At 36.7% G+C, this 15823-nt stretch overlaps 1 protein-coding gene across 2 annotated transcripts; it reads left to right on the forward strand.

Annotated features, from left to right (window-relative positions):
- The first annotated feature begins 3782 nt into the window (after positions 1 to 3782).
- LOC106870914 (uncharacterized) lies at positions 3783 to 15385 on the forward strand. 2 transcript variants are annotated; one of them, XM_089362658.1, is made up of 2 exons: positions 3783 to 4899; positions 13953 to 15385. In XM_089362658.1, exon 2 carries the CDS (start codon positions 13959 to 13961, stop codon positions 14676 to 14678), a length of 720 nt encoding a protein of 239 aa, XP_089218784.1. In that variant the 5' UTR covers positions 3783 to 4899; positions 13953 to 13958; the 3' UTR covers positions 14679 to 15385. The 2 variants fall into 2 exon arrangements, with proteins under 2 accessions (XP_089218784.1, XP_014772632.1); XM_014917146.3 differs by lacking the exon at positions 3783 to 4899 and adding an exon at positions 5918 to 6543.
- Positions 15386 to 15823: the final 438 nt, after the last annotated feature.

Here is a 15823-nt window from a genome sequence, read left to right on the forward strand (position 1 = left end):
TTTTATACAAATTCATTTGATAATTATTGTTAGTCGATATATATACATTGATTTTATTATTATTATTGTATTTTGACATGTCGATTAGCTATGTTTTTGAATAGAATTGATTTTCGATCGATTTATTTTGAATCGATTTGATTTTTTTATTTGATTTTTTTTTAATTTTCTATTTGAAAATATGGTTATGAAACACACGTAGTCATTTGTACTATTTTAATATTTATTACTTTGTACTTTTCTGATTTTTATTATGGATCTTTTTAGTGTATTTACTTATTAAATTTTTCTATATGTGATTGTGTATTTTCATGGATGAATTAAATAATTAAATAATTTTTCTCTAAATTATATATTTTATATATTATATATTGTGAAATTTAATTTAATTTTGATAAATTAAATTGAATTTTTCCCTGCAAATTTGGATTTTTTTCAATATTATTATTATTATTATTATTATTATTATTATTATTATTATTATTATTATTATTATTATTATTATTATTTTATATATACATATATATATATATATATATATATATATATATATATATATATATAAAATACAAAATGAGATAATAACGCAAAACATCCGGACAGTTGGGTGGTACAAAAATGGGACAACAAAACATCCAGATAGATGATACAAAGAAGACAAAGACGGGTCATTCGAAGTTTTCTTTCCTCAGTCGAGTTCCAGATTATCTTCGCAATTTCGGCTGATTATACTCGAGATTGCTCCAATCTGGCCAGCCCCAAGGAAAAACTGAGCTAAGAGCATTAGATTCCTTGATATATATATACATATATATATATATATATATATATATATATATATATATATATATATATATATATATATATATATATATATATATGTATATATATATATATATAGATATAGATATAGATATATATACAGGGGTTGGGTAACATAATGGAAATACCTAGTTGCATACCATCATAGCCTCATAATTTTGAAATATCTATAAAACCGTCAAAAGCTTGTTTTATTTTTATGTTTTTTGATTTATTATTAGTGTTGCTTAATATGTTTTGCTAAAATTGCTGTTACTTTTCAGATATCATCAGTAAAAGGTAATTAAAGTTCATTAAAATGACAGATCTATCGGACTTTCAAAGAGGTCAAATTATTAGTGCTCGTATGGCAGGTGCTAGCGTAACGAAAACAGTCGAAATGTTTGGTGTATCAAGAAGTACTGTCCTGTAAGCAATGACAGCTTTTGAGAAAGAGTGAAAAATCTCCTTGTCGAAACAAAACTCCGGAAGAAAACCAAAACTTTCAGATAGGGACCGTCGGACTCTTACGCGAATTGTTAGAAAGAATCACAAAAGTACAGCTCCCAAAAATTACTGCAAAGCTTAATTATCACCTCGAGAACCCAGTTTCCACAAAAACTGTTCGCCGGGAGCTGCACAAAGCCGGATTTCACGGAAGGGCTGTAATCAGAAAACCACTACTTTCAAAAACAAACGTTGCAAAGCTTTTAGAGTGGAGTAAAAACCTACAGAATTGGTCCCTAGAGCAGTGGAAGAATGTTATTTTCTCGGACGAATCATCCTTTACCTTATTTCCGACTACCTGCCGAGTATACCTGTGGAGACAGCCAAAATAAGCATTTGACCCAGACTGCCTTCTTCCAACTGTTAAACATGGAGAAGGATCTGTGATGATCTGGCTGGGGTCTATATCTCGGAAATCCGCCGACCCAGTGGTTTCCCTTCATGGAAGAATTAATAGTCAAGACTATTTAAGCATTTTATCTGATCAAATTCATCCTACGATTGCGGAACTGTTTCCGGAGGGAAATGCAATCTTTCAGGATGATAACGCACCAGTTCACACAGCTAAAGTTGTTATTGAATGGCACGAGGAGCATTCTAGTGAAATTGAACATCTTATCTGGCCACCACAGTCCTTAGATCTCAATATTATTGAACATTTATGGTGCATTTAGGAAAACAAGGAGTTCATATCCTCCACCATCATCACTACAAGAACTGGAAAATGTTTTAGCTGAAGAATGGACAAAAATTCCGTTGGAAACAATTCAAACTTTGTACGAGTCCATACCTCGTAGAATTCAAGCTGTAATTACTGCCAAAGGCGGTCCTACCCCGTATTAAAATTAATTTGTTTGAAATTTTAAGGTGTTTCCATTATTTCGTCCAACCCCTGTATATAGTATGTTTGTCATGCAGAGCGTGAAATCAATTGGTATTGAAATATACATCAATTACTGATGTATCCAATGCAAAGTTGAACCTATTTCTCATATGTTCGTTGCATTGCTCGTATGTATTTTTATCGTGAGATTTTATGGTGATTTTTGGAGCATTGGCTCTGGTATTATATATCCTATTGTATCTTAATTTACCTTTTATATGTGTGTGTGTGTGTGTGGAGAGAGAGAGGGGGAGGGAGGGAGAGAGAGAGAGTGCGCGCACGCGTCCCTTTCGGATTTATGATTTACTGATGATCCATCTCGCTCCCCGGCCAGAGTGTATTGCAAAGTGGTTTGGTTTGTGTTAAATAGCTGTCTGACAGGCCGCGCTTCTACATATTTACGAAAACCACTTAGTCTCTCGGAAATATGGAACGATATGACCTCGGATATTCTACTATGAATATTCCTACACCATCTAACGAGCTGTACACAAGAAAGGTGCTGGATAAAATGATAGACCTAATAAAAAACCTGGGCACCAAACCGTTAATCTGTTAATCGTTAATTAACGAAGCTAACATTTCCGTTAACGATTTAACTTTTAAGTTAACTTTGGAAATCATTATCGGACTAATTAACAGCCGTTACATTCGTTGACCCAAGTTGCTGCGACGATTTTTAGACTCAAGGACTTGGAAGTCCAAGGGCTTCGGCTACTGCAGCCCCTTGGTCGACACACTTTTGGCAGGCATCGACAAAAGGTTTAGGACCCTCTTGGAGGATGAGGAATGTCAGCTGGCTGCTGCCTTCTACTCCAGGTTTCGCCTCATCTGGTTGGATAAGTATGACAACAGTAAGGTCGCTAAGGTGAGGAAAAGCATGGTGTGTAAGGTCGAAGAGGCCATGAGGCAGCAATCTGACGAAGTGATCAGCAACAGTGGAGGCAGCAACAACGAAGAGGAGAGGATGACTGCTTCAGTGGTGTCACCCAACCAAAAGAGAGCAGCAGGAGTTACAGGTCACTTAAGGACAAGGTCCAGAATTTGGTCACAACCTGGCTGGAGACCAACTCCAAGGACTTGCTAACAGATGCTGCTCTCTTAGGTGAGCAAGTGTTGGTGGACTTGTTCATCAAGTTCAGCCTTCAGTGCTGCAGTGGAGCATTTGTTCTCTATGGGCAAGGAATCTTGAGGGCCAAGAGATTATCCCTGTCTGATGAAAATTTTGTGTTTTTAGAGCAAAATTTTTTTTTTTCTATAGTAAAACTTAACGTTAACGGTTTATCGATAACTTCCGTTGGAATTTTAAAGAATTAACTGAATGTGTGTGTGTGTGTGTGTATGTGTGTGTGTGCGCGCGCGTGCATGTGTATCCTTGTCTGTGTTAGATAGATAGATAGATAGATAGATAGATAGATAGATAGATAGATAGATAGATAGATAGATAGATAGGTGTGTGTGTGTTTGCGTTAATCGTTAGTCTTGAATATATTTTACCAAGGACGTCGAATAACACAAAAAGCGCTCGTTGCTTTGAAAGGCTGATCCGCTCCCTTGTGTAGAATCTAATAGAGTTATTTCCCTTGACTACTTTTTTCTTAGACATTAGATACTCAACGAGGGAGTTTTCATTTGCTAATGCATCAATAATCGTAGTTGATAGAAGTTTCTGAAGTCACTGTATTACAAATATGAAACCTTCTGGTATTTTTACTAAGTGTGCAGAACGCTGCCCTGAAATATTTTCTGCTCATGCATATTGTTGATTTTTCTACGAGCCAATCAGCGCACATCGGTCAGCTCTTCTGTAACTGTTATCTTTTCTGTCTCCCTCCCCCACCTCTCTCTTCTCGTTCAATTTTATCGTATTTACTTTCCTTTCCGAGGAAGTCTCAATCTCAAACACCCATACCCCACCTCTCTCTCTCTCTCTCTCTCTCTCTCTGATATACGCAAACCGGAGCGCGTGCGCGCACACGCATACACACACACACACACACACCTCTCATTCATACCTTTACTTTCTTATTACCTCCTCCACTCTTACACCCATACTTTCAATTCCTCACTTTTATTTATCTTGCTTTTTTCGCATCATCATTTTGTTGTTCTTATTTACATCAGACTCTGAATTTCAGGAAACGAATCCAAAATGGACAGAGTGCTTTTTGAATAATTAAGAAATACATCATTACTCGCACAAAATCTAGGGGGAAAAAATAAAATTTCTCTATATTATATCTCGTTATGATAAATAAATAAAATTTCGTAATTATTCATAAGCATCAAATGATACAACATCCAGCGATTGTTTTGTTTTCGGTTTAAGAATTAACAGCTACCAAAGCGGTAATTCTCATCAGTGGACACCGGTCGGCGCATCTCTTCCTTATTGCCACACGGAAGCCTTCCCTTTCCATCTCTTTCTCTCTCTGTCTCTCTCTCCTTTCTTCTTTTCATTACTCCTCTCCCTTCCTCTCAGTTATAGTAACTACGTCTTGGCAAGTCTTAACACAGCCACATCAAAGCAAATGTGTGTGCATCTGTTAAGATGCCAGTAAAACAAACAGCGACACTGCCGGCATAAACTAATAATAATAGTAATAAAAATAACTTATTTTGTGATAGAAACTGCAGACTGTCAGAGTGTTAATTTTAATACCTCTCTCTTGCACTCGCACTGACAACAACAGCGTCAGCAGTTACAAGTAAGTTCCTCCCACTCTTAATTCACACTACCTTCTTTTCTTTTTCCTACACACTGTACACTTTCTCTTTTTTATTCTATCAGGTCAAGACATACAATAGGCTTATATATATATATATATATATATATATATATATATATATATATATATATATATATACAAACACACATACAGTAATGTATGTTTTGTATAGAAAAGAATTACATACATTGTAACGTTGATAAACCTGTTGATTTTTATTATTTGTTTCTTTGTGCGTCTCTTATCTCGTATCAAAAGCATGAATTCATATTAAATAAAAGAAAACACGCACATACATACACATGTTATGGGTTTACCATATTTGGACATTAAAACAAGTAGACAACCCTGAGAAACTTTACATTTTGTGAATGGAGTTATCAGGTTTTGATGTAATGATTGGTTCCTCTCCCCAGGCCACAAATCTTTCTATTTTTCAAAAGGTTTAGGTGAAGACGAATATTAGAATGTTATGAGGTTCATGCTCTTCTTTTATTAGTGTATTAGCTGGATAAATGAACTGAACTTGCCTCGTAAGAAAACAGATATTAGAACGTATTTATATTGCGTTGACGATAGTCAATTAATAATTTAGTGCTAATTACTTCCAGATATCTACTTCGGGAATAGAAAAGTAACGTGTGTGCATATTTCCATATATAGGTATATACATATATATTTGCGCGCGCGCGCGCACACACGTACACATACACACACATATGACGATATATATATATATATATATATATATATATATATATATATATATATATATATATATATATAATTTAATATCCATGCTCGCACAGGTTGGACCGTGCGGTAGGATCCGAAAAAGGCAAGGATATGTAGAAGTGTTGGAAGGAGAATGGTTCGCAAGATCGGCGGTGGTATTAGTAGAGGAAGCCAAATAAAAAGGTAGATCGGTAAAAACTGCAAAAATATGAAGGTTAGGGACATCTCGGTCAACTTGGAGGAGGGGAAGTAATTCACAGTGACAGGTGGACAACGGTAGTAGATAAAGGTGAGAGTAGTGATGTTGGCGAACGAGATGGCTCAGAGACAGCATGTAGTTAAAGTGTATTGGATAGAGGTATGATGAGTCTAAAGCACCTTCCTATATGTATGTAGGCCTACTGAAGAACAAGTGAGCTGAGTGATGAGGGTGGAGTGATCAATACAGGCGGCAGAGATATGAGAGAGGTACCTCTATGAATTATAAGATGGACAATAAGTGGGATTGAGCAATATGTCGATGGAGTTGAATGAAGGATGTATAATGAGAACAGCAAATGTAAGACTAGCAGGGTAGAAATGTTGATTTTAAATTTTGGCACAAGGCCAGCAATTTCGGGGACGGTGTTAAGTTGATTGAATCGACCTCAATGTTCAATTGGTACCTATTTTATTGACTATGAAAAGATGAAAGGCAAAGTCATCTTTGGCAGTATTTAAACGAAGAATGTGAAGAGGGATAAAATGCTCCTAAACATTAAACTCGACATGCTAACAATTCTGCCAGCTTGCCACCTTTAGCAGCTTCTAGACTCAACCCATGAGTTAGAGTACATGTGATGGATGGAGAAGTCTTCTTCAGAATTTTGTATTGGCAATCATCTTCAGGTCAGTTACCACTACATTCTTCCAAGTCTTCCTTGGTCTCCTTCTTCCACAGGTTTCGCATTTTTATGCGGTAGTCATCTTCCATGCACATGTCCATGCAAGAACAGTCTTTTCTCTTGCACATTACAACAAATTCTTTTTATAACCAATTTTTCTTTCCATTATTTTGTACTATGGCGTTCATGCACTCTAACATTACACATCTATCAAAGCAGGCTTGCTTCTTTTCTTTCTTTCCTTCACAAGCCTTCTGTGTTTAAGGCACTTGCCTCACTACCATGCAGCAAAGCAGTTCTAAACACAAGTGTCGTACAATCTATCCTTCATTCTGACTTTAAATACTTTCATCTTCAGAGAATGTAATAGCTTCCTGAACTTCCTACAACATGTTCTTACCCTGTCTACTTTACTTTCTGAACAACCTTCTCCCCTACTAATTATATGATCTTGGTAACAGAAACTATTGACCACTTCTAGTTTACCCAAATTTTAAATTTATCTAGTTTAAAATAATTTAACTTCTTTATGTATCATGATTATGTAATTTAGCAATTTAACAGTCTACCGGTTATTCTTTACAACACATGTCTATGTTCAAATTGTCCTTGCACGGGGGCCATCCGGACTCCCATCTTCACCATGAACAGGAATTAATCTTCTCTCTTTGCTCTTTTGCACTACATGGGCTTAACTCCCCTACCCTCTTCATCTAACTCCCCTCCTCTCTCCTCTCACACCTACTTCCTCTCTTCACTCCCACCCACCTCTCCTCTCCTGTCTTGCTCTGACACCTACTTCCTCTCTTCACTCCTACCCACCTTCTCCCTTCCACCCTCTCCCTTCATCATCACCCCCTCCATCATTACCCACCCCTACACATCCCACCCCACCATCACCCCACCATCACCCCACCCTCACACACCACTCCCACATAATCCACCCTACACCTACCCCCTCACCCCCAACCCACACCCCAACATCACCACACCACCACACCACAACACAACATACCACATATCACCACACCACACCATCACAACACACACACACCATCACCACACCACCACAACACATCGCACCACCCTGCACATACTAGCATTGACCACTTCTCAGCACCCATACCACACCACCACACCATACCACATCACACCACCCTGCACACACTAGCACTGACCACTTCCTAGCACCCACACCATCATCCACACCACCTCTATCCAGCCATTACCATGATTGACCACTAGCCACTAAAGCTTTTTTTAATTCTCTCTCTGTATATTTTCTTGTGTTCCTTTCTGTTGAAGAGCATAGGCTCGAAACGCAAAAGAATTTCTCACCTTTGCGAGCATTAAACTAAAGCACCTGTTTGTCGTTTACATACCTGTCTTCATCTTTTGGGTTTTTTTGTAAATTCCAACCATACATACTTATATATATATATATATATATATATATATATATATATATATACTCTTTTACTCTTTACTCTTTTACTTATTTCAGTCATTTGACTGTGAGTTGATTTGGTAGACGGAAACTGAAAGAAGCCCATCGTATATGTGTATATATATATATATATATGTGTGTGTGTTTGTGTGTCTGTATTTGTCCCTCCACCATCAACCGATGCTGGTGTGTTTACATCCCCGTAACTTAGCAGTTCGGCAAAAAGAGACTGATAGAATAAGTACTAGGCTTACAAAGAATAAGTCCTGGGGTCGATTAGCTCGACTAAAGGCGGTGCTCCAGCACCGCCTTTAGTCGAGCTAATCTAGCACCGCCTTTAGTTGAGCTAATCCAGCACCGCCTTTAGTCGGACTAATCGACCGCAGGACTTATCCTTTGTAAACCCAGTACTTATTCTATCAGTCTCTTTTTGCCGAACCGCTAAGTTACGGGGACGTAAACACACCAGCATCGGTTGATGGTGGGGGGACAAACACAGACACACAAACACACACATATATATATATATATATACACATATACGACGGGCTTCTTTCAGTTTCCGTCTACCAAATCAACTCACAAGGCTTTGGTCGGCCCGAGGCTATAGTAGAAGACACTTGCATACACATACATATATATAAATATACTTATATACATATATCTAAATATACACATACGTATATATATATATATATATGTATATATATATATATATATATATATATATATATATATATATGGGTCAGCATTAGAAAGGGCATGCAGCAGCAGAAACCATGCCAAAATGGACAGGGAGCCTGAACAGCCCTTCAGCTGGTCAGCTCCTGTCAAACTGTCCAACCCATACTAGGTTGAGAAAAGGACATTTGATGATGATGATAATGATGATGATGATGATATATAAATATACATACACGCATACATACATATATATATAATACACACACACACACACATACATACATGTGTAGTGAATAAACTGTTGTCTAAGTTACGCAAAAATGATTATAACACTGACATCTCATTTTAACAGATATGTTTGCCAAAATTAAATTAAAATATCTAGAAATACAGAAGAGTAAATTTATTCAATAAAATCGCCATTGGCTTCAACCACAGCTTTCAGACAACTTCGGAATCTCCTGCTGCTCTTCTGGTCAGTCTCCTTGTTTAAGTTGGTGAATGCTGCCATAATCCTTGCCTTCAGTTTATTTTGGGTGTTACAAGAAGTTTTGTTGATCTCTTGCTCAACTACACCCCACACATAATAATCAAGGGAGTTGTACTCTGGGGAGTTAGGTGGCCAGATGTTTTGGGTGATGTGATCACAGAAATTGCCTGACAGCCATGACTGGGCTCTCCTGCTTGTGTGACATGGTGCAGAGTCCTGTTGCCAGACATAGCATCTTCCAGCAGCCAGCTTCTTGACCCAGAGCAGCACTACCTCATCCAGGCACTTGATGTAGGCCTTTATGTTAAGTTTGAGGCTGTGCGAAGACATAATGTCACCATCACTAGTGATCACTCCAAACACCATGATGTTGACTGGATGTTTGGTTTTTATCATTCTCGGTACATGTTTTGGGAATACGGTAAGCCAACAGTTATTCTATGTGTTCACCAATTGATCCTGGCAGAACTTTTTCTCATCTGAAAAAAAAACAAAGCATGTTCAGTTGGAGGGGATGCTTGAATTTGTTCAAAAGCTTCACAGCACAGTCTTTGTGTGTGTGTGTTTGTGTGCATGTGTCTTTATGTGTGTGTATGTGTATTTATGTGTGTGTGTATATATATATATATATATATATATAAGATGCACCCGGTGTAAGCTTTGGGCACATAAAAGGTGCAGCAATATCAGAGGTATTGTGAGGGGGAAGAACAGCAGAATAGTGAAATAATGTTACAGTAACCAGGAGAAAAATGGAAGAGGATGAGAGGAGGAGGGAGAGATAGATGATATGTTGTTGTGTAGAATATAAGAGAATGGAGAGAGAAAGATGTACCTTCATAAAGGTAAGGTAATTTGATGCCTCAGAAGGATGAGCAATGTCAAACATGTGGAGAGGACAGCACAGAATGAAAGATAAACAAGTGAAATGATTCTGAGCAGTAAAAGGACAAGTGATATCAGGGAAAAGCTGATGAAGTATGCAGTTCTACTCACCCTAAATTTCAGCAACAAAATAATCAGTGGTGGAAATGTCATGAGGAGGAAATTGGGGTGGATGCCCCAGTTGTGCAACTATATACACAATGTGTTTCCAGAATCTAAGCTTTGTCAATGTGGGTGTATCTTCTCATGAACCACATATCATCTGCACCCTGGTCCTTTGTCATCTCCTCTGTGAGGTTCAAGGTCCTGAGATCATCTTTCACCACTTTTCCCATGTCATCCTGAGTCTCCTTCTTCTCCAGGCTCCACCCACATTAAGTAGTTAGTATTTCTTTATACAGCTGTTTTCATCCATACTCATCACTTGTCCATACCAGTGCAGTCTTCTTTTTTGCACACTACATTTGATTCCACTTATGCCCATTTTTTCTCTCAGTGCTCTTGTACTTTGTCATTCATGCACACTTGCACTGCACATTTCTTTCCCAGCTTCTTAAATCCTCAGTATTCAATGCCTATGTCACACTATCATGCAGTATTGCAATTCTAATACAAGCATCATACAATCCTCACTTCATTCTGAGAGAAAAGACCTTTGTTGCCACCAGTTGTAGAAGTTCCCTGAACTCTTTCCAATCTGGTCTTGCTCTGACTGCTATACTTTCAGTACAACCATCTCCCTTGCTAATTACATCTTTTGTGTAACAAAGTTATCAACTATTTCTAGTGAACCAGCTGTACACACAAGACAAATAACTTCCAGTGTGCTTTTAGTACATACAGCTTCAGTGCATCTTTCACATATGAAGCTTACATTCTCAGGTAGTAATCCTGTTCTCTTGTTACATCACTTGTATGTCTATAGCTTACATTGGGTAGAGTATATGGAGTTTATACCTACTCCTTCTTTGCCTATCAAGCAATGCCATTTCTCTGAAGACATTAGAGTCTTGTCATCTTTCCTGGTAAGATATCAGAGTCTTGTCATCTTTCCTGGTAAGTTACCTTAAGACCTCTCAATTGTAGGTTTAGCTTCCAAGCCTGAAATTTTCTGTCTAATTCCCCTATAGATTCAGCTACAAGTTCCTTACTATAATAATAATAATGATAATGGTGATGGTGGTGGTGGCTGTGGTGGTGGTGGTGGCTGTGGTGGTGGTGGTGATGATGATGATGATGATGATGATGATGATTATTATTATTTTATGTTTGACTTTTATTTTGCATTTGTACAAGTTGGATCCAAGTCTCACCCAGAGACCTCAAGAGACAACAAGTTAGAAGTTCATGTAGGTGTTATGCCTAGGGTACCATATATTTGGATTTGTACATAGTGTTGTTCTAGAGAATGTTTAAGAAACCATAAGAAAAGTATGTTTTAAAATTTGAGGTCACATAGACAGTATTTTACGTAGGATATGGGCAGTTCCCATGAGCACTATCTTTTGAACTTCAGCCATTTTGGGGTTTCCTGGTATCTGAGCTAGGTAGTAATCAGCCTGTTTCGCTGTCATTCCCAGGGCACTTTGTTTTTCCTTTTTTTCTCTGCTTTCAATACTCCCTCATTCCTATTATTATTATCATCATCATCATTATTATTATTATTATTGTTATTACAATTGTTGTTATTATTTGGTAGAGTCATTAGCACACCAGGCAAAACGCTTAGCGGTATTTCATCTGCCACTACATTCTGAGTTCAAATTCTACCGGGATCAACTTTGCCTTTCATTTTTCAGGGTCGATTAAATAAATACCAGTTATGTACTGGAGTTGATGAAATCAAGTAGCCCCCACCACAAATTTCAGGCCATGTGCCTATAGTAGAAAGGATTATTATTATTATTGTTCAGTAGTTTTATTTTTATAACGTGCTTTCACTTCACTACCGAGCGCAGCTCTGTGCGCCTTGGGTATGTGCTGTGGTTTGCTGTGGTGCTCTTATGTTTACTGTATTGAAAGTGTTTTGTATAGAATGTGTGCAGTACCCAGTAGTGCAATTTTCTGTATGTTATATATACTTGTAAGTCCTGGTGTTTTTGTTATGTATTTGTCTGAATATTTTTTTATTATACCTAAGGCACCTACTATGATAGGAATTGTTTCTGTTTTTAGATTCCACATTCGAGTTATCTCTATTTCCAGGTCTTTGTATTTTGAAAGTTTTTCCATTTCTTTTCGAGAAACGTTGTCATCTGCTGGTATTGATACATCAATTAGAAAGCATTTTTTTTCTTCATGATCTTTGACAACTATATCTGGTCTATTTGCCTTAATTTCTCTATCTGTGTGTATTGGCATATCCCAGAGTATGGTTGCTTTCTCGTTTTCTGTGACCTTTTCTGGCGTGTGTTTATGCCATCTTTTTTCTGTTGTTATTCCATAGTGTTGGCATAGCTTCCAGTGTATATAGGTCCCAGCTCTGTCGTGTCTGTGAATATATTCCTTCTTAGCCAGGCCTGGGCAGCCAGAGATAATATGATTTATTGTTTCTTGTCCATCTCCACATATTCTACAGTTACTTGTTATATTTCTTTTCATTATGTGTTTTTGGTAATTTCTGGTAGGGAGGCTTTGGTCTTGTGCAGCAATTAAAAATCCTTCAGTCTCTGCTTTGAGTCCTGAGCTTCTCAACCATTGCTGGGATTTTTCTCTGTCTATTTCTTTTGCATTTAGTTTAGCCCAGTATTTACCATGTAGGGGCTTTTCTTGCCATCATTTTATCATGGTCCGTTGCTGTTCTAGTTTTAGTTTGGATTTCATTTGTTTTATAGCTTTTGTTGTTTCTTCTTCTTCTTCTTCTTCTTCGTATTTGTTAGGTAGATTGATTTCTTGTTTGTATTTGTCAGCTTCCTTAAATACTGAAAACAGTTTTTTGTTTTGCTTGTGTTTTGTGGCTATTTGTATTAGTTTTCCTTGCTTCTGGAGTAGGTATTTTTGCAGTCCTATGGTGGTTATTTTAGAATATTTTTCTAGCTGTATAAGACCCCTGCCACCTTCTGTGCGTTGTATATATAGCCTTTCTATGTCAGATTTTGGGTGGTGCATCCTATATCCTGTCATTATTTTTCTTGTTTTCCTGTCTATTTTAGATAGTTCGTTTAGTGTCCAGTTAAGGATGTTGTAGCTGTAGCTTATAACTGGGACAGCTAAAGTGTTGATACCCATTATCTTGTTTTTAGCATTGAGCTCTGTTTTTAGTATTGATCTAACTCTTTCTTTATTTTTTCTTTCATTTGTGTATGTTGTATCCTATCTAGTTCATTGACTCCTAAATACTTGTATGGTTGGCTTTCGTCTAGTTCTCTTATTTCATTGGCTTTATCTAGTGTTATATTGCTACTTTTAACTAATTTTCCTCTTTTCAGGGTTTTCAGGGTTGCTTTGGCACATTTTTCTAATCCGAATTTCATATCTACTTCCTTGGTAAAGCCATGTACTGTCTGTAGTAATGTTTCTAGCTCTCTGTCGTTTTTAGCATATTTAGCATATTTATTATTATTATTATTATTATTATTATTATTATTATTATTATTATTTTTATTATTATTATAATTTTTATTCTATCCACCATTCCCTAATAACCTCTTGTGCTACAGTCAATAGTTAATAATGAGCAAATACATAATAGAGGAAACTTACCCAACATGTCATACAGTGGGACTGAATCTAAAATCATGTGGTTGTGAAGTATATTTTTTAACTGCACATGTTTGTGCCCACATGTGTGTGTGTGTGTGAGTGTGTTTACATACACTCCATGTTGTTGTTTCAGCCATTAACCTGTGTTGTTAGTTTTGAATGTTGAAATTAAATTAAGACCAACTTTCAACTTTCCCTATTTCAGGATGAAATGGAGAAAACATTAAAGGAGAAAACATTCCAATGTCAGGTGTGTGATGAAACTTTTCCTGAATACAGAGATCTTGAGAAACACGTTTCAGTTCATACTGAGGTAAAGCCATTCCGATGTGAGGTCTGTGGCCGAATTTTTGACCGTAGTTCTCATCTTCGGAATCATGTAAAGACTCATGTTAACAAAGAATCATTCCAGTGTGATATCTGCAACAAAACGTTTGCCTGCAGTTCTTGGTTGCAGAGGCATACGAGGAGTCACACAGGAGAGAAACCATTCCAGTGTGAGATTTGTGGTAAAAAATTTTCAAACAGCTCCCACCTACAGCGTCACATCAGAATACACACAGGTGAGAGACCATTCCAATGTGAGATTTGCAGCAAAAATTTCTCAGACACTTCACACTTACAGAGGCATATGAAGACGCATACTGATGTGAAGCCTTTCCAATGTGAGTTCTGTGGCAAACACTTTGCTGCCTCTGCCACTCTGAACATTCATGTCAAAAGACACATTGGGGGGAAACCATTTCAGTGTAACATTTGTGGCAAACATTTTGGACGTAACTTCCATTTGAAACGACACAAAGCCATTCACACAGACAAAATTTCCACAAACTGCGAAATATGTGGGAAACACTTCTTGTATAGCTCCAATCTTCAGGAACACATGAGGACTCATTTTAATGAAAAACCTTTTCCATATGAAACATGGTAAAACTCCCACAAAATCTCCCTCTTGACCAGTATGAAATTGACCATAACATATATTCTAACAATGAGAGTCATTGTTAAAATGTGTATTTTTTTTTATTTACTTCAGTGAGGGAGACATCTTCAAGTTCTGACAAAAAGAAATCCAACCCTCATAACAGAAATAAAGCAAAATAAATTAGGTTCAGCTCCACTTGGAACTAGAATTTCAGTGTTTCATCTGCCCTATGTATCTGTAAATATATATTAAAATGTTATAAAGACATCCTATTTGTAACGAGCCTGTCTTTAACTAAGGATTTATGAAGATTCTGAACAAATAACAGACACAAAATCTTTTAATCTTTAGGGTAAAGGTTATTATGTAGTTTTGTATTTGATATTCTTGCTTTTGATCAACTTCCTGTATGTGTTTGTCAGGCAGGAGACACACACAAGACTATCATCAAGGTTGGGATAGGACTTAGCATGACAATCACACAAGAGCTCTCTTAATATTTGATTTTTTTTAATTCATAAATCTGGGATAAGAGGCACTAACTTGTAAAATAAATAAATAAATTATATACAATAAAGTGAAATGAAATAAATAGTATCAACACTTCTGATTGTAAAACTGAAATTCTTAATGTAAACTACAACTGGAAATTGTTTTTCATCTGTTGCAAATCTTGAATGACCTCAAATTAAAAATTCACACCTTTCTAAGTTTGCCATGTTACTGAATTTTTTCAAGTTTCTTTTTGCACCACATATTCTCTGTTTTCTTCTTGGTTTTTCTTTTGTTTTCACTATGTAAGTATAGGTTGGGTAGGTATACATTTTCAGATAATTGCTTGTGAATCATTTATTTTATGTTAAATTATTTTCTGCTACTAAATTTTCTTTACAACGCCACCAACTGAAACAGACAGTGTAAAAGACATCATTTTATGATTAAAACTAGACAAGTTATAATCAAGGACAAAATGCCTGATGAACCCATAGAATTATTTCCTCCTGGATAGGTTTCCAGTGTATGGCAGCGTATGATTTGACATATAGAACCACTTAAACCTTGTAGTATTGAATGTACCACACAGATAATAAAATACCTACAGTTGATCTAAAAATAAAACTCTGAGTATACTGTCCAATGCCACGGCCACT

Source organism: Octopus bimaculoides, chromosome 14 (genome assembly GCF_046866305.1).
Source record: "Octopus bimaculoides isolate indiv1 chromosome 14, ASM4686630v1, whole genome shotgun sequence".
Taxonomy (NCBI): domain Eukaryota; kingdom Metazoa; phylum Mollusca; class Cephalopoda; order Octopoda; family Octopodidae; genus Octopus; species Octopus bimaculoides.

Bases quoted from the DNA above. Each gene is read 5' to 3' on its own strand.
- LOC106870914 (XM_014917146.3), top strand. From the start codon at position 6,499: ATGGAGAAGTCTTCTTCAGAATTTTGTATTGGCAATCATCTTCAG. The intron at 6,544-13,952 runs GTCAGTTACCAC...TCCCTATTTCAG, and splicing joins GTATTGGCAATCATCTTCAG to GATGAAATGGAGAAAACATT.